This window comes from Oncorhynchus tshawytscha, linkage group LG10 (genome assembly GCF_018296145.1).
Source record: "Oncorhynchus tshawytscha isolate Ot180627B linkage group LG10, Otsh_v2.0, whole genome shotgun sequence".
NCBI classification, from domain to species: domain Eukaryota; kingdom Metazoa; phylum Chordata; class Actinopteri; order Salmoniformes; family Salmonidae; genus Oncorhynchus; species Oncorhynchus tshawytscha.
Window position 1 is genome coordinate 26109698 of NC_056438.1, and position 27823 is coordinate 26137520.

Below are 27823 nucleotides of genomic sequence, written 5' to 3' on the forward strand. Positions count from 1 at the left end.
AACATGATACTCAGACACAAATTTGAAAGCCAGACACCTACCTGGGTGGAGGACTGGCCGATCCTCTCATTCTGGCCCTTCTCTTTCAGCACAGCCGCAACCAGACTCCTCACCGTCTGCAGACATAGACAACAGGCTTACTACAGAGTTGGATCCTGGCTCACAATAACCTGAACAGTATGACCCCCCATTGCATCCCCAATCCAGAGACAATCTCTCAGTCAGCACTTTACCTGGGCCTGTATGAGCGGGCTGGGAAAGTCAAATCTCTTTTTCAAATTCTCACTCATCTTCTCTGGTCATGCCTGCGAGTGAGGGAGAAAAACCGAAAGATTATTCTTAGGATTGAGAGCACAGAAACTGGAATATTTACTTAAATAGAACAGAGCTCTCCTTGTTGAAAACAAAAGCACACAACAAAACTAAGGTTATTGAAGAGGATACCTGGAAAATCAAACTTTCTGTCCATGTTTCAAAGAAACATTTTACATTACATTTTTAGTCCTAGCTCCCAGCGGACTGACATGACAACCTACGAAACGAGCTGAACTGCCCTAAGACAGAGTGATTCCCCAAACTCCAGCCATCTGCTGTTTCATATAGGCTACAACTAGCCTAATGCACTGTGTACCTACATTGAAGAACAGCCCCCAAGCAGGTACCTGCATCCCTTTGAAAGATGACCCCCGCAGTGTGAACTAAAGCTCTGACAGGTGGCATTGGCCACTGACATAATTTTGCATGAATTGATTGCATTATTCACGAGACACCTTCCCGAATACAGACAGATGACTGGCCCCCGAGCAGTTTGCTATTCGCTACATTGAATACATTGAAACTTGGACCATCTCAGGTTGTTGTTCCATTAAAGAATGACAATGAGGCAGAGAAAGAGAGAAGTGGACTGACTACCAGATGGTTATTGTCAGGGCCCTGGCTGCCTGGCTGGCTGATAGCCAGGGAGATCTGTATGTGCTGTGTGTGAGACTCTGAACAGAGGGGGAATATGGGAGACAATGTAGCCCCCCACCCCCCCCACCGCACTCCAGCCCCACCCGTTCCCCCTCTATTATAGAGCTGATAAGTGACAGACCAACAGTGTGCAACAGCCCATTCACAGCCCCTGACGCAGCTATAACATTCACTCTCAACGACCTTAATACAGCATCCACAGAAACAGCCACACTACTGCAGCCCAAACGTATAGCGAGGTAAGGCTCTCATATTCAATGCTAAAAATAGACTTCTGACAACTGTCTTCTACAAGTTGGTGTTTATGGTTGAAACTTATCGTAGGCCTTTGTGACGTGACTGACTAGGATTAAAGGATCAAATCCACCTGTCAATGCTGGCTGTGGACAAGGTGCTTGGTTCCATAAAATGACATTGTGAAGGGATTGAAATGTGGCCATTCATATTCTTTGAGAGTGTAAAAACAAAGTTGCTGTTGTTGAATTAGGCATAAGCAAGATGGCATAAAATCGTTTATGGATTTACATGACTATGTTCAAACATATTCAACTTGCTCTAGTCCGACTATGCTGAGGTTTGACACCCAGATATAGATGGTATTTCACTGTGCTGTATGGCACATTTTCCAAACTCACAGAGGGACAATAGTCAGTGAAACATGTAAATTAAACTATTCAGGGTTTTCTAGACTGCCTTTAACTAGTTCACTAACAATGTAAACAGGCCTGTACTGCTGGCTCGGCATTGTTAGTGTAACAATGTGACATTGTTTGAAATGCTCATTCCTGTGCCTTTGAAAGTGACAGTCCTAATGCTTGTGGATAGCAGAATTGACTATGGCTTGTTGCTTACCCTCCAAAACGATGTAGTTACTGGTTAAGGCAGGCAGGCAAAATAGATAGCACATTATGTTTACATTGTTAATGCAATGGATACATTTGGTAGGACTACCATAAACTCTACCAACAGCCTGGCTGTCTAGCTGCTGGTGTACCTGGGGTTACTAATAGTAGAGACAGAAGACATATCGATACCATCATGATGAGTTTCCTGGAACTGAGTTGCAAGCGCCAAGTTCCCTGACGCTCGCAAATGTTAAACAAATGCACTGTAGCGAGCTAAAACAGCATCTGTGCATTAGAGACGTCTCTAACGCCCAGAAAGCTCCAATTCAAACTCCAATTCATCACGAACAGGTCGGAAGCCCACAACAGCTCAACACACATTTGGAAGTGCCGAATAGCCTTTTCTTTTTCTGTTGCTTTTAAAATGTAGACATTTTTGTTAGTACATACCGGCCGAAACGAGAGTAAATTAAGATAGTTGCTCAGCGAAACTGCATATTTGGTGATCAATTAACGTATTTTTACATTATAACGCTTGCAGAGCAAGTGAATGGGAGTCTGAGTCTGAGCTTTCTGGGCGTTAGATGTGTCTAACGCAAATATACTGGTTCAGTAGCAAGCTAGATATCAAGCTACAGCTAACTTTACTGTACATCTAAGTCACTTTCAGTTAGGTTAATCATTTTGAGGGTTTGATAACTTGCAAATAACACACACAGTTACAGTTGGCAGTAAGTTAGATACAAACTAACAGAACGTCTGTTGAAATTATACCTGGCTAGCTTGCAAAGTTTAATGAATTTGGTGAGCTAACGTAGGCTCCTAAACTGGCCACTGCACTGAATAGCCAATAACGTTAGATTGCAGCGCGCGAAATCTTATTCCACATAAAACATGCACTTTTTTAAACGTCTACACCTTTACATTATAGACCGTAATACAGGCCTAAACTCTCTAACTAAAAATGATCAACCAATAACTGTAATTGCAATACACTTCAAACTGTACCTCTGGTCCAGAACTGCCAAAAACACATGGGAGTACGGTGTGCAGTAAGCGTCAAACAAGTATGGAAAACGCAATTGAATAATTCCATAACGTACATGTCATTCAAACTTATTTGAATAAAGAATGATGTCATATTTTAATAAATAAGAATCCTATTTTTCTTGAATTGATTATTATTGCATACATATATTTCAACTTGCATTAATCTGGATATAGCCTACTGATAATGAGGAGGAGGAGGAGGAATCACTGGACATAGGTCTTGTGCATCCTATAAAACACCAAATTGCCAAAAGAAACCTACTGTAATGTTAGATCAACATTTCACTAGCAAGTTTTTTTTATGGTTGTTTCCTTCATTTCAGCATGAAAGATCATAACTGAGATTGTCTTTTAGCTGCAAATTGCTGTGTACCATTAATAAAAGGAAATTGTTTTTCAAATAACATTGTTGATAAGACTGGGACATCGTTTTCCAGGAAATGGTAAAGTGTGAAGAAATGTTTCTATTCTATTAAATTAACTGTGCTGTGACCTTGAACAACGTAGGATGATTGCCTTGGGTTTCTGACACCTCAAGTGAAATTTCTCTGTGAATGTGCTGGATTTCTTGTGGGTTTTTTTTTTAAATTATTATTATTATTATTATTTGTGTACTTGTTTGACATTTTACTGCATTGTTGGGAGCAAGTAACATGAACATTTTTCTGCACCCACTATAACATCTGCTAAACTGTGTACACGACCAATAAACTTTGATTTGATGAGTGGCATGGCCGAAACCAGTCCTCACAGACATGATGGTGTTGATGAGTATGTAGGCTCAACAGGTGGAACCAGTGATAATTGGTCCTAGTGTTACATTAAATGTCAAGGACACGACATAATACCAAAATTAAATTGAATCATAATGAATCATAGCCATAGGTTTGCTTGCTTGCTCGATCACACCGACAGCATCATTGCATTTTGGTACACCAGAAGTACATTCATTTTCAATGGAACCCTGGGTTTGCATTGCAGAATTGTGTTGCAGAGGCAGTTGCAGTACTTTCTGTGTGGTGCATACGTTGGATTTATTGAACATATGCGTCAAACTGTATGCGTTGACGGTTTGACAGAAATGGTAGCAGAAGGTGAATGTTGAACTTTTGTTGCACACATATCCAGATGATGCTGTGTACTATTTTGCGCAATGATGCTATCGGTGTGATCAAGGCTATAGTGTTTCTTCAGCAAACAGTCTGTGTGCAATACAAATATTTAATTTTACTTGAAGTGATTTGGATTGGTCTATTGTGTAAGTGACTATGGCCAAAGCTGGCTTGGTTAGGTATTTCTCTGGGCTTCCTGTTTTAACGGACCGATGAGGAATCGATCCTAATCCATCCTGTCATGGCGCTTTGGTTTGGCACTGCATGCATCACCACCTCTGCAATAGGTCATCTTTTTGCGCTTGCCTCCATTCTACCGATATTAAGAGCTGTCAGATTAGTAGATCTTCCTTGAAACTATTGGCACTGATAGCTAAGGAGCAGGAATAGTTCCGGTGCATTGTTTTTTTGTCACTGGTTATTTGGACAAATCAAGATTTCGCAGGTGCGCATCTTTCAAATTTCGCAAGGGGAGGGTACATTCAATCCATACGCTACATTCGTAACCAAGGGGGAAGGGGTAATTTACCACATACCACTGGGAAAAATCCACTTTACCGCCCCTCCAACTGGTAATTACTAGTGGAAACGCATCTATCATCCTGAGCTCCCACATGCTGACCTCTGACATCACCTACTAAGGAAATGACCACAAATCACAAGGCCAAATCACACTGGAGTTGCTTACCAAGAAGACATAGAATGTTCCTGAGTGGCCAAATTACAGTTTTGACTTAAATCGGCTTGACAATCTATGGCAAGGTTTGAAAATGACTGTCTAGCAATGATCAACAATTAACTTGGCAGAACTTGAAGGATTTAAAAAATAATAATTGTCAAATATTGTACAATCCAGGTGTGCAAAGCTCAAGGGTGTTTATTTATTAATTCATTTATAGAGCCACACAGTGGAGGTGTCATGATACCCATAAAACCTAGCGGTCAAACAGGGAAAGGGTTCCAATCATTTTTCCAACATTCATTTTTTTACCATAGGGAAAACACTTAAAATAAGGGTTATGTTTCTTGTAGGCTTACCCTGGCGTGATGTTTTGATAACCATGTAAATCTCTCTCAGACAAGGTGACATTTATCAATATATTTGGCTATATTTACTCTGACTCTAAAATGCTAATGAGCATCAAAATAAACATCATGCAAGACTACAAATCCCTGCAAGCTCCTTTGATTACAAATCCCTGCAAGCTCCTACAAATCCCTAACACCTTTGCTAACAAGTATTGTGTCAATTTAAAACTTGCACAAGACAATTAAAATAATGGTCAGTTTAAAGAAACGTAGCCAATTTATTTGTTACTAAATGTAGCGAACATTAGACAGTTAATCCAGAGATTCTTAATTTTGTCTCGATTTGTCAGTCTCTTCCAAATCATCATGGCATTTGTAGTTCTTTATGATAGCCACATTAGCAGCTAATTAGCATTTCATTTTGGGGGGGGGGGTTGGGGGTAAATACAGATGAATGTATTGATGAAAGTCACTTTGTCCTAAAAAGATTTACATGGTTATCGAAATGTCACGCCAGGGCAGGCCTACATAAAAAAACAGGCCTTATTTTAAGTATATCTAAAATCCCCTATGGGAAAAATGAAAGGTGGAAAAACAATTGGAACCAATTCCTTGTTTGACTGCTAGGTTTTAGGGGTATTATGACACCTCCACTGTCGGGCTCTATTTGTCAGGGACCATGTACAACATGCCATTGCACCAGATTTAGCTAGTTAGCTAATTTTCATTTGTAGTGCCTGGGCTTAACACCTATGGACACAAAACTTATGCTGCTTTCCTAACCAAGTTGATGTTGGGAATTTACCGGTTGTGAAGCCGTAAATACCCACTTGGTTATGAACTCAACATTAATCGAGCAGCTGACCAATTACGTGAGACTTTAGTTCTGGGCTAACCGAGATTAAAGTAGAAGCAACATTCAGGTGACAAATGTGACTGTAAAAACAATTACATTTTTCAATGGGGAATGATGAACAGTTGGTTAGTTGTCGAATCCAACACTTGTTAAGTCCATATTGTTAGGTTCTCTTTCTTGTGATACTGACACAATGTAAGAACAAAGAGTTAGCCCACTGATGGAAAGTGGAAACTGCACCCTTGCATTGATATCTCAATGCTCATTCACGTCACACTGGATGTATGTAGACATGATCAGAATTGGTATTCGGAGTTAGCCTATAGTTCAAAATCAAGATGTTTAAAGCCGATTTATGGTCATTCCAGAATAAGCATTGGCTGTACAGCATTTACTGCTATGCCGCCTCTGCAGAAGTCAGTCCATTCATGCTTCGTGGAGCAGCCTCTAACCCGCTCCTACATCCAACCAATCACATAAATGCGGAACTATGCAGAGCCCCTGCATTGTTAAAGCCAATTTATGCTTCATCCAATGATGTGGTTGGACGATGTTGAGGGTGTGATGCATTTTCGGAGGGTGTGATGCATTTTGCTGAGCCTTCGGAGGCACAGCAATTGTGTCATACCCTCAAGTGTTTTAGCTCCCGGGATCGCACTGACAGAGAAAGCATAAATTGGCATTTAGGTTTATGTGTGTTTTAACATGCATATTTCTTACAATGGCTGAAGATGTAACAAAAGTTTCCAAAAACACTACACAGAGAGAATGTTTTTTTTATTTTTAAAGTGTGTATTTGAGGCATGTGTCCATACTGATAGGATCGAAAGAAAGGAAGCACTGCTCTTGGATCAGTGTTCTCCCTTTCCAATCTATTCCAATTGGCACATTTGTATTTGTTGTCACCTGTTCCATTCGTTACTGGCTGTCCAAAAAAGACGGGTAAAAATATTGATTTTGTGTTTAGCAGAGATCGGCTGTGTATAAAGTAATGAGGAAGGTCAAAAAAGCTTCTAACGACGTACTTAAGCTGTTTATGAGTTGAACACGAGCGTTTTCAAGAGAATCTTTAGTAACGATGGTTGGGAGATTTAACGACTGCTCCTATGAAAGATGTAATGATGAACGTGCTTTTGGGAAACCGAGACCAGAGCTGTTGTGAAGGAAGTTGTCAATAAAGTGTGTTCGTGTTTATACAGGACATACCGCCCCAACCAACCGTCAACCAATCATGTCAATACGGAGTTATATGCCGCTATACCGAGCCCTCCACATTGTTACAAAAGTTGGGAGGCGCAGCGATGTGGTACGGCGTTTGATTTGGCATCCGCAAGCCAACCGAGGCTCCGCAAGTGCGTCACACCCGCCATATGGAGCCTCTGGACCACCTTACCAGATCAAGCATACTTGGGTGTCATTATGGGCTGGCTATGTTAAAGGAACATGATATGTTGGAATAAAAAAAAACATAGGAATAGTTATCTATTTTGGGCCTCATAGTATGTTCTTTGTTTTGATATGGATGGTTTATGTGGATTCAATGACCATTTGCGGAAAGTATATTTTTGAGTATATTGTTTGAGTATATTGACATCCAATTGTAGGCTAATAGAGGTTTTAAAAATATCGTATAGCATAGTGTAGGCTATGTTTGATATATTGGATAATGTTATGTTACAGTATCAAGTGCTCCAGTCAAAGCTGTTGTAAGAGAGGAAATGTATGTTTTGACTGTTCATGCTGGGTCACTATGTGTACTCATCAATGGTTTGAAAGCCACTTGCCTATGTGGGTAAATTGTGAGGTGGATTTACTATAGTCCATGCATTGGTTGTCTGCGCGTGTGCGCTGTCTCATTGGTTCGCTTTCCCCCTGCTCGTCTGCGGCTCTTGTCAGTGCACAAAACAGCGCATGCGTCTTATTTTGCTCCTCAGCCTTTGAAACTCCGGGTTGAGTTCAATTAGGAGAGACCATGTCCGCCATCAGCCATATGCACTTCTCTATCTTCTCATTTAAAACAAATTCTCCATGAAATAGCGGTAGAACGCGGCCTCGAGAATGGCCACATCGGTGAGTACACTGCTTGCGACCATGCTTAGCAAGGGTGTGTTGCACGGTATTGTTTTCTTTGCTAGAAGAAGGCGGAATTTCCCGGCGCGTCTGAGCAGAAGATTTCCAGCCATATTTCTATCGAAGTACAGTAGAAACACCGATAGCTGCTCTTGGTTAGAACTAGTTGAGCTGGGAAGCGCGTATAGAATGCCGCATATATCGTGTATAGGAGCATTAGTGCGAAAGTGACGCTTGGATGGTAAAATAACGAAAAAAGTATTCCCTGGCAAATTAGACTTTTAATAGTTTTTCGGCGTTGTTCAAAATGACTTGCAGTTTGTAGCGTATAGACCACGGTAGCCAAAGCTACTTCATGAACATCAATATAGGGCAGGCTATAGACCCGATGCTTTCTTTACTGAAATGCTATGCCGGATAGAGTGTATGGGATTTTGAGTAGGCCTATATAAAATCGAAATGTGTTATTCTGCAACGTGAGTGTTTTAATTGATTTATTCCACGCATTGCGTGTGTGCCTATTGAGACCATCGTTTTGCCATGGTGCCAGTCCAGCCTGCGTTTGGCAACAACATGTGATGTGATTTTGGATGTTACAGGGTGCTGTTCAGGTGAAACTAGAACTTGGACATCGTGCCCAGGTCAGAAAGAAACCCACGGTGGAAGGCTTTACGCACGACTGGATGGTGTTTGTCCGAGGACCAGAGCACAGCAACATTCAGCACTTTGTGGAAAAAGTTGTTTTTCACCTGCACGAAAGCTTCCCAAGACCAAAAAGAGGTAGGATTATAATTTATCCTAATTTTTATTAGATTGTTTTGGAAAGTTTTATTGTCATAGAAGAATAGACTGCTTGATTGTAAAGCAAACACTACAACTCCGGGCAAACCCTATATGGGTTCATGTGTGTGCACGAACTTTCTTGGTAGAAAAAACCCCCACGCTGTTTTGTTATAGCCATCATTTTGCAGAGTTTGTCAATTGAAAATATTGATATTTCTACTCCCCAAAACTTGCTTAATTCATTTGAACATTCCCACCTATAGCGCATACGTAATTTATTGGATGCGCAATTGGAGAATTGAACACCAACATATTGATTCATTTTAGAGTTTAAAACAACCTGAGGCTAGATGAAAGCAACATGATTTTTTTTATTAGAGGCAAATTCCGCCCCACCTGCTGCAGGCTATGAATGATTGGGCAACCCAAATGAATGTGAGTATTCTGCAAACCATAACGTGTCTAAGGTTTTTTTTTTTTTAATAGCTTATCCATGGAGGGTAACTTGGGATTAAACGCCCCCCCCTCCTGTAATTCTCAGAAACTACTATGTCGCCAATTTCCCTGGGAAAGTTTCCCTAAAAATATCTTTTGTGTTAACTTTTTTAAATCACTCCAACAAAACGATTTTGAGGTACATTGGTCAAATATTCAGGTCATTTACAAAAATATACAGTACCAGGCCAAAGTTTGGACACACCTACTCACTCCAGGGTTTTTCTTTATTTTTACTATTTTCTACATTTCAGAATAAGAGTGAAGACCTCACAATTATGAAATAACACATATGGAATCATGTAGTAACCAAAAAAGTGTTAAACAAGTCCAAATGTTTTTTATATTAAAGATTCTTAAAAATAGCCCCCCCTTTGACTTGATGACCGCTTTGCACACTTTTGGTATTCTCTCAACCAGCTTCATGAGGTAGTCACTTGAAATGCGTTTAAATTAACAGGTGTGCCTTGTTAATTTGTGGAATTTCTTTCCTCAATGCGTTTGAGCCAATCAGTTGTGTTGTGACAAGGTAGAGGTGGTATACAGAAGATTGCCCTAATTAGTAAAAGGCAGAGTCCATATTATGGCAAGAACAACTCAACTATGCAAAGAGAAACGACAGTCCGTTACTTTCAGACGTGAAGGTCAGTCAATCCAGAAAATGTAAAGAACTTTGAAAGTTTCTTCAAGTGCAGTTGCAAAAACCATCAAGCACTATGATGAAACTGGCTCTCGTGAGGACCGCCACAGGAAAGGAAGACCCAGAGTTACCTCTGCTGCAGAGGATAAATTAATTAGTAAACTGCACCTCCGATTGCTTCACAGTTAAAGTAACATACACATCTCAACATCAACTGTGCAGAGGAGACTGTGAATCAGGCCTTCATGGTTGAATTGCTGCAAATAAACCACTACTAAGAGACTTGCTTGGGCCAAGAAACACTAGCAATGGACTTTAGACCGGTGGAGTCCAAATTTGAGATTCATATTTCTAGCCGCTGTGTCTTTGTGAGATACAGAGTAGGTGAACGGATGATCTCCGCATTTGTGGTTCCCACCGTGAAGCATGGAGGAGGTGTGATGGTGTAAGGGGGGGCTTTGCTGATGACACTGTCTGTGATTTATTTCGAATTCAAGGTGCTCTTAACCAGCATGCTATTACAGCATTCTGCAGCGACACGCCAGCCCATCTGGTTTGTGCTTAGTGGGACTATCATTTTGTTTTTCAACAGGACAATGACTCCTCACACTTCCAGGCTGTGTAAGGGCTGTTTGACCAAGGAGAGTGATGGAATGCTCAGGATATGTGGAAACTCCTTCAACACTACTGGAAAATCATTCCTCATGAAGCTGGTTGAGAGACTGCCAAGGGTGTGTAAAAGCTGTCATTAAGGCAACGGGTGGTTACTTTGAAGAATCTAAAATATATTTTGAATTGTTTAACACTTACTACATGATTCCATATGTGTTATTTATTTTTTTAGTTTTGATGTCTTCACTATTCTACAGAAAATGTAGAAATGGTACAAATAAAGAAACCCTTGAATGAGTAGGTGTCAAGTTTTGACTGGTACTTATATATTGAACAAAAATACACTGCTCAAAAAAATAAAGGGAACACTAAAATAACACATCCTAGATCTAAATGAATGAAATTCTTATTAAATACTTTTTTCTTTACATAGTTGAATGTGCTGACAACAAAATCACACAAATTATCAATGGAAATCAAATGTATCAACCCATGGAGGTCTGGATTTGGAGTGACCCTCAAAATTAAAGTGGAAAACCACACTACAGGCTGATCCAACTTTGATGTAATGTCCTTAAAACAAGTCAGAATGAGGCTCAGTAGTGTGTGTGGTCTCCACGTGCCTGTATGACCTCCCTACAACGCCTGGGCATGCTCCTGATGAGGTGGCGGATGGTCTCCTGAGGGATCTCCTCCCAGACCTGGACTAAAGCATCCGCCAACTCCTGGACAGTCTGTGGTGCAACGTGGCGTTGGTGGATGGAGCGAGACATGATGTCCCAGATGTGCTCAATTGGATTCAAATCTGGGGAACGGGCGGGCCAGTCCATAGCATCAATGCCTTCCTCTTGCAGGAACTGCTGACACACTCCAGCCACATGAGGTCTTGCATTAGGAGGAACCCAGGGCCAAACGCACCAGCATATGGTCTCACAAGTGGTCTGAGGATCTCATCTCGGTACCTAATTGGCAGTCAGGCTACCTCTGGCGAGCACATGGATGGCTGTGCGGCCCCCCCAAAGAAATGCCACCCCACATCATGACTGACCCACTGCCAAACCGGTCATGCTGAAGGATGTTGCAGGCAGCAGAACGTTCTCCACGGTGTCTCCAGACTCAGACGTGACAGTCATGTGCTCAGTGTGAACCTGCTTTCATCTGTGAAGAGCACAGGGCGCCAGTGGCGAATTTGCCAATCTTGGTGTTCTCTGGCAAATGCCAAACGTCCTGCACGGTGTTGGGCTGTAGTAAGCACAACCCCCACCTGTGGACATTGGGCCCTCATACCACCCTCATGGAGTCTGTTTCTGACCGTTTGAGCAGACACATGCACTTTTGTGGCCTGCTGGAGGTCATTTTGCAGGGCTCTGGCAGTGCTCCTCCTTGCACAAAGGCAGAGGTAGCGGTCCTGCTGCTGGGTTGTTGCCCTCCTACGGCCTCCTCCACGTCTCCTGATGTACTGGCCTGTCTCCTGGTAGCGCCTCCATGCTCTGGACACTACGCTGACAGACACCGCAAACCTTCTTGCCACAGCTCGCATTGATGTGCCATCCTGGATGAGCTGCACTACCTGAGCCACTTGTGTTGGTTGTAGACTCCGTCTCATGCTACCACTAGAGGGAAAGCACCGACAGCATTCAAAAGTGACCAAAACATCAGCCAGGAAGCATAGGAACTGAGAAGTGGTCTGTGGTCACCTCCTGCAGAACCACTCCTTTATTGGGGGTGTCTTGCTAATTGCCTATAATTTCCACCTGTTGTCTATTCCATTTGCACAACAGCATGTGAAATTTATTGTCAATCAGTGTTGCTTCCTAAGTGGACAGTTTGATTTCACAGAAGTGTGATTGACTTGGGAGTTACATTGTGTTTAAGTGTTCCTTTTATTTTTTGAGCAGTGTATAAAGGCAACATTGTCAAAGATTTTACAGAGTTACAGTTCATATTCGGAAATTGGTCAATTTAAATAAATAAAGTGGGCCATAATCTATGGATTTCACATGACTGGGAATACAGATATGCACCTGTGGTTCACAGATGCCTTTTTTAAAAAAAAAGGAAGGGTGTGGATCAGAAAACCAGTCAGTATCTGGCATGACCACCGTCATGCTGCATGAGACCAACACATCTACTTCACATAGAGTTGATCAGGCTGTTGATTGTGGAATGTTGTCGCACTCCTCTTCAATGGCTGTGCGAGGAAGCCGGATGTGGAGGTCCTGGGCTGGTGTGGTTACATGTGGTCTGCGGTTGTGAGGCTGGTTGACGTACTGCCAAATTCTCTAAAATGATGTTGGTGGCTTATGGTAGAGCAATGAACATTCTCCACTGGCAACGGCTCTGGTGGACATACCTGCAGTCAGCATGCCAATTGCACGCTCCCTCAACTTGAGACGTGGCATTGTTACGAAACTGCACATTTTAGTGGCCATTTGCCCCTAGCACAAGGTACACTTGTGTAGTGATCATGCTGTTGAATCATCTCTATGCCACACATGTCAGGTGGCTCTTGGCAAAGGCAAAATGCTAACTAACAGGGATGTTCAGAAATGTGTGCACAAAATTTGAGTGAAAAGCTTTTTTTCATATGGAACATTTTTAACATCTTTTATTTTAGCTCATGGGACCAACACCTGACATGCTGCTTTTAACATTTGTTCAGTGTCTGTATCTCACATGCACAATATACCATTAGGGGAGCCTAAACATAAATAATCCACTTGGTTAGCACTTTTTAATATTTTTTTTTTACCAGTTTTTAATAATAAAGTAGTATAATTACTTAATGCTCGATTTGGCCAAAATGCCCCCAGGGCAATCCAAATCATCTGTAAGTTACACAATTGTATTTATTTATTGAATAACCCCACCCCTTCAAAATGTGTTTGCCTAAGGATAGCCAGTATCTAAATCTTACCAAAAATGTGCCTTTTTTTCTTAGAAAATATACATTTCCCATAAGGTGGACAGTTTCCCCCAAGTTACCCTAAACTAGAAAGGCAAAATGTGACCGCTACCCAGTATATTTGGCGATGGTAAACAGAAGGTTTGTTCAAACAGTGGAGCGCATAGTGGTTAAGTGTCTGGCACGGCTGGAAGGGATCAATTATAGTATTTGTTGGTTTGGGATTTTTACCCCCCCTTTTCTGCTGGTGTGTTTGAGTGTTCTTCGGCATGACAAGTGCTGGGAAACGTGCCAAAGTCGGTGCCTTGGAGAGACCCTGTCATATTGTAATTACACGCGACTCAGATTGCCGGGGAACATTCATCGTTTATTGGGAACAGTTGTAAACTCATGCAGTAGTTCAACCCCCCCCAGTATTTACTCTCCTTTAACACTAATACCCCGGACTCCTCAACAGTATGTTTATGGAGAATAGTCATTGCATCAAGAAAAATATGCATTAGGCAAAGTACAGAATGGGTCTTTATAGAAATGTATTTATAGGGTTCTGTTGCACCTCAGTAGGCTCTTTTACTATATAAATCAAGTCTTGAGTAGAACTTTCTTTGTTAAAGTTCTTATACTTTGGCGCTTTCACCTCTTTTTATAATATAAATATTCTGGTTTGTTGGGTATTACTGACTTCACTGTGGCCATTTGTATGTTAAATATGACCTGCCAGTGTCTTCCGGTTTCACACACAGTGGAAACTTGTTGCATGGGCAGTTGGACTAGACAGCCTTCTGATACACCTCACATGCTTATTACTTTATCCAGGGTGTTAGCACAATTCACAACATGGTCATTGTCCATTTACCAACATCACCTATAAGTGTTAAAATATTTCCATTGACGCCAGGTAATTGTGTGCTTTCATGTTACCAAAACCTATAGTAGAAGCCTACAGGGCTCTAATTTTGACTCCTATTCCAAAATGTCACTAGTATTCTCACAGTTTGGACTGAATGAATGACAACAGCCTATTACGATATTCATTAAAATGCTGGCAGACTTGAACACAAGACAGCCATAGATCCAGTCAGCCACCATAAGGATGTTTTCATTGGTGTTGCATATGCTTGGTCCCTGTTCACTGGTGCAGGTAGGCTACAGTCTGTCGTACATGGTTGATTGTACACCCCCCCCCACACACAATCCACCAAAGGCTGCTTTTGAGTCTGCTCTTTGATGCAAAGAGACAAAACCGCCTGCTAGACTAGAGCCAGGGATTGAGGTTGAGATCAGTTCAAGAGAAAAGCTTTCTCTTTTTCTGAGAGAATACTGTCTCTGAATGCTGGATTACGGGTGCAAATGTTATAACCTGACTCAGTGGATTGGATGTTGTAAATCATCACGACTCAAGTGTGGCTTTGATAAGAAAGTAACTAGCCTCTTGGTCTTGCAAGGAAAAAATGCATAAACAATGAATTGTAAGTTGCCTTCTACTTGAGTTTTAAATGTAACGTTTATTTCTTTATGACACCAATGTTCTGTTTGATTTGTTAAATTGAGCAAGATCTGAGCTCGAGAGCTTCATTTGAACATGGTGGTGAGTATTCAAGTGGGTGAAATAGAAGTGGCTGTATAGTGCACTGCGTAGTATGATGTATTTGGTTATGAATCTACCTTGTCCACCGGTTTACTGTGGAGTCATTGAGCAAATCAGTCTTTTAATAAACTGGAAAATCTGTCCGTTTACATGCGCATAAACAAGAAGCCATTTCAACAAGCATAAATCTATACTGTGTTAGGCAAATAGAGGAGGTGGTCAAGGCAAGTGCCATTCTACAAAGTGTTGCTTGTACTTGACGTTCCAAAGTGCTGCACGCATGTTGTCAATGCGTGCAGGGAATTTGGAACGGATCTCTTTATTCTTGGGAACACCTGACTCAGTTTGATGTGGTTAGCAAAAGTACATTTATCACCCAGTATTTCTGATTCATGGCATAAATGACAGATCTAAAGATGTGCTCATGAGAACAGCTGAGGTGTGTGTGTGCGCGCCTGCCTGTCTGTGTGTGACAGTGTGGTGAAATCCTCCCCCACTATGTTTATTTCCCCATAACATTACACACAAATCAAACTAGTATGCTTGAGGTGGACGCCATCAAATTGAATGGGTTTGGCTATTTCGGCCACGTCCGTTGCTGATAGGTGTATCAAATCAAGCATACAGCCATGCAATAAGTAGAACGGCCCGTACTGAAGAGCTCAGTGACTTTCAACGTGGCACCGTTGTTGGAAAGGTGGTATCCTATGACATGTATGACAATGCCCCCTTGCACAAAGCGAGGTCCATACAGAAATGGTTTGTCGAACGGTGTGGAAGAACTTGACTGTCCTGCTCAGAGCCCTGACCTCAAACTCATCTAACACTTTTGGGATGAATAGGAACATAGGCATGGCTCGCAGTCAAATTGCCCAACATCAGTGCCCGACCTCACTAATGCTCTTGTGGCTGAATGGAAGCTAGTCCCTGCAGCAATATTCCAACATCTAGTGGAAAGCCTTCCCAGAAGATTGGAGGCTGTTATAGCAGCAAAGGGGGGGATTAACTCCATATTAATCCCCATGATTTTGGAATGAGATGTTGATGAGCAGGTGACCTCATACTTCTGGCAATGTAGTGTATGTTCTGAAGAAGCCCTTTTGACAAGCGGTGAGTAAAATTAGGGTTCAATCTAGTCCCGTCCCCGCCCCCCCCCTCTGCCCGTTCTTGATAAATTATGTGCTTGGCTAGAATAGAATGTTCCAAAACCCCAGCAGGAAGATACTTAACCTTGTTTAAATCCCCTGATATGACACATGCCATGAGATCTTACCCCAGTCCCTAGGAGGTGATGGTAGTATGCAATGTTCCCTCTAATTCTGGTGTGTGTTTACTGTGAACACTGAGGGTCTACTTGATGGCTTTGTTTTAACATCAAAAACGATGTAGGAAATACATCCTCATAATATTTTTAACATGGTAATCGCTGTTCTATCATTCAGCCTACAGTATCAGCCAATGTGTGGTGTTCAACACCTACGTTCCATGAGACTTAAAACAAACATGCAGGGTTTGACATGAACCTGTTTATCCACTGGTCCTTCAGACGAGGCGGCTGACGATGTTTGCAAGAAACCACTTTACAAAATAAAATTCATTATTAACATAACATTATTAGTCAGACAAATGATGCTACGCTTTATTGGCTACTTAGCTTATTCAAGACTGTCTCAAAATAAAACACTGCCCCTTTTAAGGCATAAAACCTGACTCGCTTTTCAAAGATGGCTAGAAGTGCACACATCTTGTGCGCTTGTAAGACGCAACCTCTTCCCTGGGCTAATAACTGTGCTAATAACTCACTGACTAGCAAAGAATATGAACAAATATGCAAACGTTGCTGCATGCAGCTCTCACTTTGATCTCAAAGCAAGTGCATCTACTCGAGGCCGCTGTAGCCTAAACACAGTCCAGTTCAAAGTGAATGGCACAGATCCATATGTAGCAATGGTCTAATGCATATAGGCCTACTGCAGCTCTGATTGGTTATGGGCCACCAGTCTGTGTAGAGTACTGGCCTGAGTCATGCCTGTCAATGCAATAGAATCCTACTCCCAATACACTCTGCCTATAAGAAAATATCTTTCTCAGTTTTGCATACTAAAGCTTGCATAGTTTATTTTGTTTCGGTATATTACATTGAAAGTGGCTAATATTGTGTTGATTCGATCACAATTCCCACAGTAGAGCTACACGTCGCTAGTGTTACCTAAATGGGGGAACTGAACTTCACTCAACTTTCTACGATCGCGCACAGGCTCATATTTCTTCTGCGTGACGCTCCACGCACACACGCAGCTTTAGAGGGAACATCAGTAGTATGGTACTTCAGTGTTTTCACATGGTAACAAATTGCCAGCCTAAGTACTTCCTGAGCTCAAAGGGTTTTGTATAAAACGTAGGCGCAATAAATTAGGATATTTTTTTAGGTAGTTGAAATTGTTTTGGGAGTGGGCAGTGTTGCCACCTTTTGGGTATGGTGGTTCGTTACTAGGTTACCCTCGAGTGCACTGACATCAAAACGTGACATTGGGTTCTGTTTTTAGGCAAGGTCATGGTTTTCAGGCTAGCCAATGGCTTTAAATGCTTTCAGCCTTCGATCCTGTTTGCAAGGATGATGTATTTGCAGCTTATCACTCAATTTGACCAATTGGGCACTCCTCTTAGCCTGAAACCTTCCTTAGCAAGTGCAAACCAGGATACAGCTTGAAATCTACTGCCTCCCACGTTTTTATTCTAAAATTATTATATTATATTCTGTTGTCTCCCCTAATGGGTAAATGACTGTTCTGATGGTACACCTAAAATAAACAGTAAAATGGTAGGCTACATTTTACATTTGTGGAATTGACGGACTCGAACCCCAAGACTCTTCAGGAGCAGTATGGCATCAATGCTCTTCTGTTGAGTACAAAATACCTCCACAACCAGTCTTCAGCTTGGCTGAAATGCATGATGCCGTTGTCAGGTAAACAATCAGGCTTATTATTTTGTATCACGGGGGGTTAACCCTACCCCTCTCTGGTACCTTTGATCAGCATTGGGCCTCTGATGGGCGAAGCCAAAGAAGTTGAGGGCAAACCTAGCATAGACAAGCATGTTTGACTGTTTTAATACTGGTCTTGTAAGGGCACAGCTACCCCCTGCAGAAAGGGTGAGAGGTGTGTACACACACACACGCCTTCCAAGGATATGTAGCTCTGAAAGTCCCCCTTATTCCCTTTCTCACTTCCCTCTTTTCTTGTGAGGCGGCTAAATGCCAGCTTTAATGTTTTAATATAGCCATCCGGCAGCTGTTGTGGATCATACCGATGCCCTCTCCTCACTTGACAGGGAATTTTTGCTTAGAAAAATGTCTTGTGGATGGTTTACATTTTTTAAATCCATCCTAAATGTGTACAAATCTAGAATAAAGCAGGCTATATATTAATTATGAAGACTATAAAATGACGACAACATTTGTGGTCAGTTGCCGTCCCCATTCTGCACTATTCTGCTCTGTCTCGATTTTAAAGCGTCCGATTTTGTAGTTTTATGGCCAGCAAGACATTTCAACAGACCTGCAGAAAATGGTTATGATTGGCTGCCATGCTGTGTAGCCTTGGAAACCTGATATTTAGTCCTGTGAGGAGGACTGGAGGAAAAGGAGGGGGTGAGACCGACCCCCATCCCAAAATAAATGGACTGGAACATGGTTTAGTCGGACATTTTTACTTTGGGCCTGTCAAAGCATAACCAATACAACCCTCTTATTTTATTTTTTTAGGGGGACTGACTTGATTTCCGTCATCATATTGTTCTCTGAACGTGATTTCCCTATTTTACAGATGTTAGTAATGTTGCCTGTTATGACTCCCTATTCAATACATTTGTCTTTTTTTTTAGCCGGTCATTTCGGGTTCTGAAATGAGCACTTGCTCATCATATGCAGTGTATGCTCTGTGCTGTAAGGATGCTCTCACACCTGCCTTGAAGCCAGTGGGAATAGCTGGCCTGTTCCCTTGACTCCACAGTCATAATCGTAATTCAAAACCTCAGCGAACATTTTAAGGCATGATAGTAATAAATCATGACCATTGGCTCTATGGGAAGTTTGAAGCTATTGATTTTTACGGAGCTGAGCAGATCACATTTGTGTCACTCGCAAAATATATTTCCCTGTAAAAAGATGCTGACGACCGGCAAACTGATGTTCACGTCTCTGCCAGTGTGAACTAAGGTATTGGGCAAAACGGGCTCAAAGCGTTGTTTCAAATCTTAAATCTAATCCTCTATTCCTATTTATTTGTGTAACAGTGCTTTTAATTTTCTAATTGTTTGGGGGGTTTCAACTACCCTTACTCCATGTTGCTTTAACTTACCTGGCCACCGTATATCTCTTTTCAAAAGCGATAGAGAAAATGTTGTGGGGCATAGGAAGTGAACTGGAGACTTAGCGGTAACTCTGCTCTTGCGTTCCCCCACAGCTGCACTGATTTCCAGTTTCAGTCCAGGAGGGGGAAGCTGCTTCTCCTCGACACATTAAAATTAATGATGCAACAGTCTGTAAAGTCACAGTGCCGCCTCATTATAGGCAGCAGTTAGGCCCTGGCGTTCAGGTGTTGCCGTGGCGACGACCACTGCCGAATGGCATCGCTGTCGTCTCGGCGGAGCGCACCAACCCTGAAGAAGTTGGCTCTGGACTGGAACCGAGAATGGGCTATTTTTTGCAATCAGCTCCGATGGCACATGCTGCTTTGTGGTGTTAAGCACCCCATTTGGCGTGTTTTAATCTGTTTTTGAGATGGTACCTCTTAGGATGTGCGGGTAATATTTCATGAAAAGCGTGTCCCTTTAATGGAAGGGCATTTCGTCATTACGGGGGTGGAGTGGGGGAGTTGAGAAGCATTACTGGATCTTTATGTTGAGATAGTGAAGGACTCTTTTTATTTTTCTGTAAGAAGCTCTACGATAACCAGTTTAAATAAGGTGTGTGTGCACGCGCCTGCCTTCCCTATTCCCTCCATAGCGGTGGGTTAGCGTAATGATTGGCTCAGTATGTTGGCCCCTGGATCTCGCCTGGGCTCCTGGAGTTGTCGCATGAAGCCTTTAAAAAAATATATAAATGAAAAAATATATTTTTAAAACTTTCCTTATCCCCACTGCCTTTCCTAATCATTATTTTTGGGGCTGTGCACATACCACAAGTCAAGTCACTGGAGTACCCATAGACGAGATCTCCTCAGGCTTAAACATGTCTTAGATGTAGTGTGGCGTTCCTCTCCTCCCTTTGCTGTGGTTTCGCTAATGTGATCTCGTCTTGCTCTGATATTGATGGCGATATTGTCTTTGTCTGCAATGTAGTACGTTTTAATGCATTTAGAGGAGTGCGGGTTTGGAGATGTGCTAGCCTAGATGTGCTTGGTTCCGTTTTGTAGTCAAAAGTGAATGTTGAGACATTTGTCTGGATATTGGGAGTGAAAGTGCATGTGTGCGTGACCCTGCCAGTGTTTACTAACAGTTGTACAAGCTTCACTTGAACCCTATTATTTATTTACAGTATTTGTATCCCCCTCATTGTTATCGTTAATTATTCATTGGTGGGTATGATAAATGTTGTAAGCGCAAAGTCGATTTCCAACAACGAGTTTGATTTGTGGAGCCCAGAATAGACTCCTGCTTGCGGACACCAGATCCGCGCACACCTCTGCTGAGATAATTGTCTCCAGCCCTGAGGCTTGACATGTCATCCCTGCCTTCAAACTGATTATTGCCCATCGGAGATGTGCAGAGTGTGACTCATTCCTCTCCCCTGATTTCCCCCTCATGATTTGGGAGGTCTGTCAGAAACACTCCTCTGCCAGAAGCTCATTTTGGTTTAGTTTCCCTCACTTCTCCTCCCGCTGCCCTCTGACTGCTGCTTTACCTCTGTCACCCCAAGACAAGTCATGCCAGCATTACATCTATTCTCCTCTCCTGCCAGCCAGCTGGATATAGGCCTTTTGATGCCTTTTTTTGGCATTCAACCCCTTTTTTTTACTTTTTAAAGAGGGTGTATACATTTTTACAATTCTCAGGAAAGTTTCGTAGTTGAGGTGTTATTCTTATCATGGAGAAACAGGGAGTCGGTCAATAGCACAGGGCGTTTAGAGATTAGCAGTTGCTAGTCACTACTTATGCCGTGTGTGCGCACCTTGGGTCCTTCATTCTACTGTTTCCTAAAGACCACAGGATGTGCACCGTCACAAATCTCCAGTGTTCCTTGATGTCCCCAGCACTGGACAAAGCCCCCCTCTGCCTCTACTTCCCTGTGCCCCCCCACCCCCACCCCTTACTGGAGAGCAGAGGTACCATCAGCCACTGGATGTGCCTCCCCTAGCTTCTGGCCAGAAATCAAAGAGCTGCAGGAATTTGCCAGTAATTGTTTTACGACTCGGCAGAAATCATACCTACTTGTATAGGTGGAGCACAAAGGGCCTGGGCCGTGAAACTGCAGGCTGCCTGCCGCCACTGCTGCTGGCATGAAAGGAGTGGGAAAGAGGTAGAGATGGAAAGGGGGAGGGGAGGGGGGCAACTGCTGAAAAACAGGAACTGAGCCGTAAATGCTCACTCTCCCTTAGTTTTGTCAATGAAAGGAGGGTGGAGGAAGTGCTTTATTGATGCATTGTCTATAAGGGCTGTCTGACAGGTCTTTCTCTCCTGATCTCACGCTCGCCATAAAACATTTATTTTATTTTTATAAAAAAAATTTTTTAAACTTTACAGCACCTAACATTTTAGTCCAGACTTGCTGCACTGTGTGAGGGCCTCATTTAATGAGCCAAATGGCAAGGTGTTTGGCTTTGCTTGAGGTTTACACACCCCTGCCATACTCTCATGCATATTAGTTATTCTTGGGCACTGTCTTGATGTACTAAACTGATTCCGTGTTCATGAAAGTTAAATGTGGCTTCACGATATGGAAACCACTTTGGCTCCTTTTCGTTTCGTGTTTCTCCCAAAAATTATTTCACGTGTCTAAATGCTATAGATGGATATCTGTAAGAGGGGTGAGGGACCTGTGGTGAGCACAGTAAGGACTCAGGGCAGAAATACATTTATTTTAGTTTAAGTAAAAGTAATATTTTGTCCAAGTATTTGATTCAGAATGGTTGGAAATACTTTTAAAATATGAGAAATTGACAAGTTGCCTCGGTCATAAGTGCATTCACACAGCAACATTGTGCCTAATCTATAAAGCAATTTGTAAATGATGAGTGGACCCTTAATCTCAAGGGATACTTTTTCTACAAAAGGGTTTATTGGAAAGATTTGACCATATATTTTATGCATTGTTCGACTAGGTCTATCGTGAGGATGACACCCTTGCAGTTTGTCTAAACGAACCGTCCCATCCCCCATATGTATGACTTGTGCTGCAGGTGGGGAAGACGAGCACTGCACAAGGAGTTGAAGCAGAGAGGGAAATACTTTCTAGTACAGAGGAGCTTGGGGGTAATCCGACGGCATGGAGGCAGTGATGACAAACGGGTGATGCAACACCAGCTTTGTTCCGTTTCACGCGCTCTGTGCCTGGGTGGGCGAGGTGGTTGGCAGTGATGGCAACTGCCTGCGTTTCCTGATAGCTTTGTTGTCCTTCCATGTAATGCATCTTTAACTGCAATGCCAGTTTTTCTCTTTAAAAAAAAAGCCAGTAGAGAAATTTGTAGAAGTACTAGATGACTATATTCTATTAGAGGAAATTGTTAGTTTCAAAAGCACAGATTTTATAAGAAATGGTTTCATGTTAAAAAAAATATACAGTACCAATCAAGTTTGGACACAGCTACTCATTCCAGGGTTTTTCTTTATTACTAAACAACATTGTAGAATAATAGTGAAGACATAAATTATGAAATAACAGTATGGGGGTCAAAAAAAAAAAAAAAATTGAATGAGTAGGTGTTCTAAAACTTTTGACTGGTACTGTATATTTATGTCATCTCCCATCACGCCTCCACTATTACAGTGGTACTACACAGGACGAAGAATCAAATGAGAACCTGGTGCGGTGCTGGTCTGGGAGAGTGCTTTTGAAGGCTGGGGGAGCAGCTTGAACATCGGGAGTGATAGAGGGACCACCAATGGCCTTGTTGACCGATGGCTAGCCGCCGTGCTGACAGCAAGGCTCCCTGGGTAAAATATGGCGGAGGGGGGGGATTTGGCGTTCTTAAGCCTTTTAAAAGCCAGGGAGCTCAGCAAGGTATGCTGAACTATACTGTACAGGAAATTAAATCGCATTGCGAGGGAGTGAAATTGGTCGCCGCAGCCACCATTAATGGCCTTTTAATTAGAACCATAATGGAATTCTACCCGGCAACCGATCATCCTGTTATGGTGCCAATTACGGCGTGTGAGCGCCCTGTTTTCTAGTAAACCTCGTGCCCTCGTTCGTTGATTGGAGAGGGGGGGTGTGGTGAGCTGGGGTGGGGTTTTGGGCTAAAGGAATGTATCCCCTTACCATCTTGGCCCCTAATGGTCAATTACAGGGGATAGCTGGCATCAGGGCGACACTACAAATCTAAGAGGGGACAGGGTGGGAAAACTATACCCAGTTCAGTCAAGGTCCCATGCAGACTGACCTAACCCAATCTGTTTGGCCGGTATCATGCCATTGTTCGCATAACGACTTAATGCTGTTGAGAGCGTGCTGGTGTCTTTTTTTTGTTTTTGTTTTTTTTGCTCACTATAAATGCTCTGTCTTGCGTTGAATGACTTTAATTAATGATCTTTGTAATTAAAAACTCTTGTTATGAGTAGTGTTTTCTACGACTATAAAATGAATGCTCTCGTTTGGGGTTTACTTTGAGGTCCGCCATGGACTGTTAAGTTTGGTGTTTAGTGTTTTTCCCTCTGTGCTCAGCTGTGGTTAGTGAATGAGGATATTGCCAACACGTGTTCACTGTTCACCCCTTTATGTCGGCCTGGCCGCTGAATCATCATTCAGTACGCTCACATTCAGCTGTTTTGGATCAGTAGTGTAAAGGGGTATATGGGACAGGAAGTTGCACCCTCAAGATCTAGGCGAGAGATCTGTGGTTGTCTATTTCTAAAGAAGAGGGTGTGGGGTATATGTGTTGGAACCATGGGGAAACCGAAAGGCACTAGAGGGAACTTAAAAAAAAAAAATGTTATGCTGTAGTCATGGAGTAGGCCATACTATTCTCATGAGATCCAACCATCATGCCCCTAAGAGTGTTTTTCCCACACTGGTAGTGCCCATACTATAATCAGAATAGAATAGTAAGAGTGACTTGTGTGACATCGTAAGGGAAGCTTGAGGAAGTGGTCCACTATCCGAGTGACAGATGTTTATGATTTGGTTACGAGGTTGGTATTGTTCATGTACTCTCCCTGAGGTCCCCCCCCTCTCTCTCAGGACCCGTGTCAGTCTAGGAGAAATCCCACTGAGTGTTTTGTGTATGTCTGAGCGCTGCTACCATGACTCCCTGTAGCTTCAGTGACACAACCCCCTCCCTGCCTTTGGTGTCTTCCAATATGGTAGGTGCAGAATCACACCTTTTTTTGCGTCCCCCCTCCCCCATATGGCAAGATGTGCTTTGGGGAAGCGCCTTCATCCCTGGTTCTCCCTGTCCTTTCTCGTTTTCCTTTCGTCGATGCATGGTTTTTGTCTGAGCATTGGACCGTCTCTCTCCACTAATTCAAACTTCCACTCGGCATTGGCAAAAGGGAGCAAATTGCCTATATGAACAAGAGCTGGGCCCTGGCAGGAAACAGGCTGTATGTCTTTGATTAGCGCATGAGTTGCCAGGTCAGGTTGGTTCCTGTTACAGTAGTGGTCAAAACTACACTAAACAGTCTTCCAACTATAAGGAATGTTTTGGTGCTGATGACTTTCAGGTATTTGTGTAGCAGCCTGCTTGAGGAATTAGCCTTATTTGATACAATAATAGAGAATGAGGATAAATTAACTCCCCATAGCCATAGATTGTTAGTGGCGGTTCTCTTCAGATCACAGTTGCGACATTCTACTTCCTTCCCCTTTTTGATTGGACAGACTGACACCCATGTTGTGGCATTGAGGTCCTAATAAAAATGCTTAGATTAGCATTTTTCTGTAATCAGTCTAGGGCTGAGGGCTGCTCATGGGCTTGTACATCAGTCTGCAGCCAGTCATATAGGTCAACAGTGCAGAAGAAAAAAGCTCGAGGGGGAGGTAAATGGGGAGAGGAGAGCGTCGAGCCTGTGGTAATTAAGCCCATGCCTGGGACCAATTATCGGCAAACCAATTTTAATTCTGCAAATGGTTTGTTATTTCAGGTCGGCCGCTGCTTGGCCAAGTGAATGAGCAGATTTGATGAAGGCCACAGCATGGTCTACACTCCACCCCCCCTTTACATGAGCATTGTGCAATACTGTCTGGAACTCTTCAGTCAACTCCTTTAAGGCCATAACCTGCCACCTTCCATTGTTTGGCACTTGCTTGACCAGGGGATATCCTGGGACACCTTTTTTTGCGGCATTGGCTTTTTCCTAAGAGCTTAGCAACTGCCCCCCTGCATCTTAAGTCTCTTGCTAACTCGATTAGTCCAAATGGGAGCAGGTGACCTCTCCTCAGTTGTACACTGGCCCGTGTGTGGAGCATGGTAACCACAATGGTTTGGGGGAGGGTGACGGAAGATGTTCCGCAGCGGACTGAGGACTCACCTTTGCGGAGCATCTAATCACTACTCTCCATAGATTGAGCAGCTCACGCCACTTAACTAGTCTCGATGTAAGAAGACTCGCTGTGCAGACATTTGTTTCAGGATAATTATTGTTCCTTATCACAACTTATCCTTTAAGATCCTTTAAGCGAAGCATAACTTGTAGCCACATTAAACTGCTTTTGTCAACAGTTGTAATTCTTGTTTCTTTTAAAGTTGGACCTTAAAATGGACTTGAAAGCACCTCATATTTTCTGTGCTATCCTTTTCCCGTTGGGAAGACGCTTGACCTCTCTGCACGGCCTGCCATTCAAGACCTCACAGCTGGGACGTTGGATTAAAAATGGGAAATGATTCACTGTGGCTTGATTCCCTTAGACACTAGAATCTCTAGATGTTCCAATTAAATGATGCAACACAGTTAGTGCACCGTCTGCCTACGGAACAACAGGAACAGTAAGGCTGCGGATTCATGAATAATGGTGTTTCAGCTGAGTCATGGACCAAATGTCGACCAATAGAAATAGTCAGACTAAAGACTAGCTTTCAAATTACTTAATTTTTTTAAACTGCAAGTGTGAGTGCTGTTGAATAGAGCTTGAAATATAACTAATTTGTATAGGTGTCTATTTGACTAGTTACCAGTATATACCTGTTCCATCAATGTTTCTGTTCCATAGGCAGACAGAGGCTCTTTTTGCGCTGCAAGCTCTCTACCATATGAGTTACAATATGGAGTATGACAGCATGTCCTCTGCGAAAGCTTTTTATTCAGCCACTTTGACGGATCAACTTGACAGACGTAGTTATTTTCTCTTGAAAGTGCTTTGGGGTAAAGTTTCGCGAAGTGCAAGTGGATAATCTGTATTCTAACAGTTACTTTACAGACGTTAAGTGCATCTGTTAGGGAAGGGAAAGTGTTCCGTAATTAAACCTATAGGGAAAGGGGATACACAGTCCGTTGCACAACTGACTGCATCCCAACCAAAATGTGTCTTCCACATTTAATCCAACCCCTCTGAATCCGAGAGTTGTGGGGGGACACCTTAACCCACGTCATCAGGCACCCGGGGAGCAGTTAACCATTTAACTGCCTTGCTCAAGGGCAGACCAGCAGATCTTTCCACCTTGCTGGCTCTGGGATTTGAAACCAGGGACCTTTTGGCTACTGGCACAACTCTTAACCGCTATGCAACTCAATGTGATGATGGCACTTAATGCTAAGCACGATGCAGTAAAGGCATGTTAAAAATGCCTGTAACTCAGAACCTGAAGCAAGGATATGCATATTCTTGATACCATTTGAAAGGAAACACTTTGAAGTTTGTGGAAATGTGAAATTAATGTAGGAGACTAACACATTAGATCTGGTAAAAGATTAAAAAATGTTTTTTTCTTTGTGTTATCTTTGAAATGCCACAATGTAGTATTGCAGTTTAGGTGCAATTTAGATTTTGGACACTAGATGGCAGCAGTGTATGTGCAATGTTTTAGACTGATCCAATGAACCATTGCATTACTGTTCAACATGTATCAAGTATGCCCAAATGTCCCCTAATTGGTTTATTGATACATTTTCAAGTATATAACTGTGCACTCTCCTCAAACAATAGCATGATATTATTTCACTGTAATAGCAACTGTAAATTGGACAGTGCTATTAGATTAACAAGAATTTAAGCTTTCTGGCAATCTGATGTCTGTCCTGGGAAATGTTACTTAAAACGTCATGCTAATCACATTAATGCACCGTTAGCTCAACTGTCCTGTGGGGGGGAGGCACCGATCCCGTAAAGGTTAAGTTAAACACTCGCCATTTGAGATGAGGGAGGGGAAAGAGGGAACATCTGATTTCATGAGTGGAAGGAGCTGTTGGTGAAGTAGCTGCAAGATGTCTTCAACTTTTTATTTAGTTTACTGTGCAGTTCTATGTCCTCCAACTTTTGGCTCATTACAAACCAGTCTCTGGGGAAAGGGCAAATGTATTGTGACTGGCATTGTTCTATGATTGACATCTCGGCTTGATCCACGGGGAGAAAAACTGAGTACCTCGGGCCTGCTCAATAAATAGGCTGGCCCTCTGTCTCCCTTCCAAACTTTGCTCTAATCGTTGGCAAAGTTCCTGTTGACAGGTCAATGAGTGTATTGCGTACCTCGCTCTTCCAGTTGCAGGTTGTTTAT

General features: G+C 42.5%; 2 protein-coding genes across 4 annotated transcripts in view; one reads left to right on the plus strand and one right to left on the minus strand.

Moving 5' to 3' along the window:
- The window catches only part of focad (focadhesin), a 67971-nt gene extending 65071 nt beyond the window's left edge, over positions 1–2900 (minus strand). For both annotated transcript variants that reach the window (XM_024434768.2, XM_024434767.2), the window contains exons 1-3: positions 2826–2900; positions 234–305; positions 42–116 (exon numbers count right to left, since the gene is read on the minus strand). In XM_024434768.2, coding sequence (XP_024290536.2) covers positions 42–116; positions 234–290 — 132 coding nt within the window. In that variant the 5' untranslated portion in view covers positions 291–305; positions 2826–2900. The remainder of the gene's footprint in view (positions 1–41; positions 117–233; positions 306–2825) is intronic.
- A 4536-nt stretch (positions 2901–7436) lies between these two features.
- mllt3 (MLLT3 super elongation complex subunit) overlaps positions 7437–27823 on the plus strand; it is a 45692-nt gene continuing 25305 nt past the window's right edge. Inside the window, exons 1-2 of one of the 2 annotated variants that reach the window (XM_024434769.2) lie at positions 7437–7934; positions 8534–8714. In XM_024434769.2, the coding sequence (XP_024290537.1) occupies positions 7923–7934; positions 8534–8714 (193 nt within the window). In that variant the 5' untranslated portion in view covers positions 7437–7922. The remainder of the gene's footprint in view (positions 7935–8533; positions 8715–27823) is intronic. The other variant, XM_024434770.2, reaches the window with a different exon arrangement.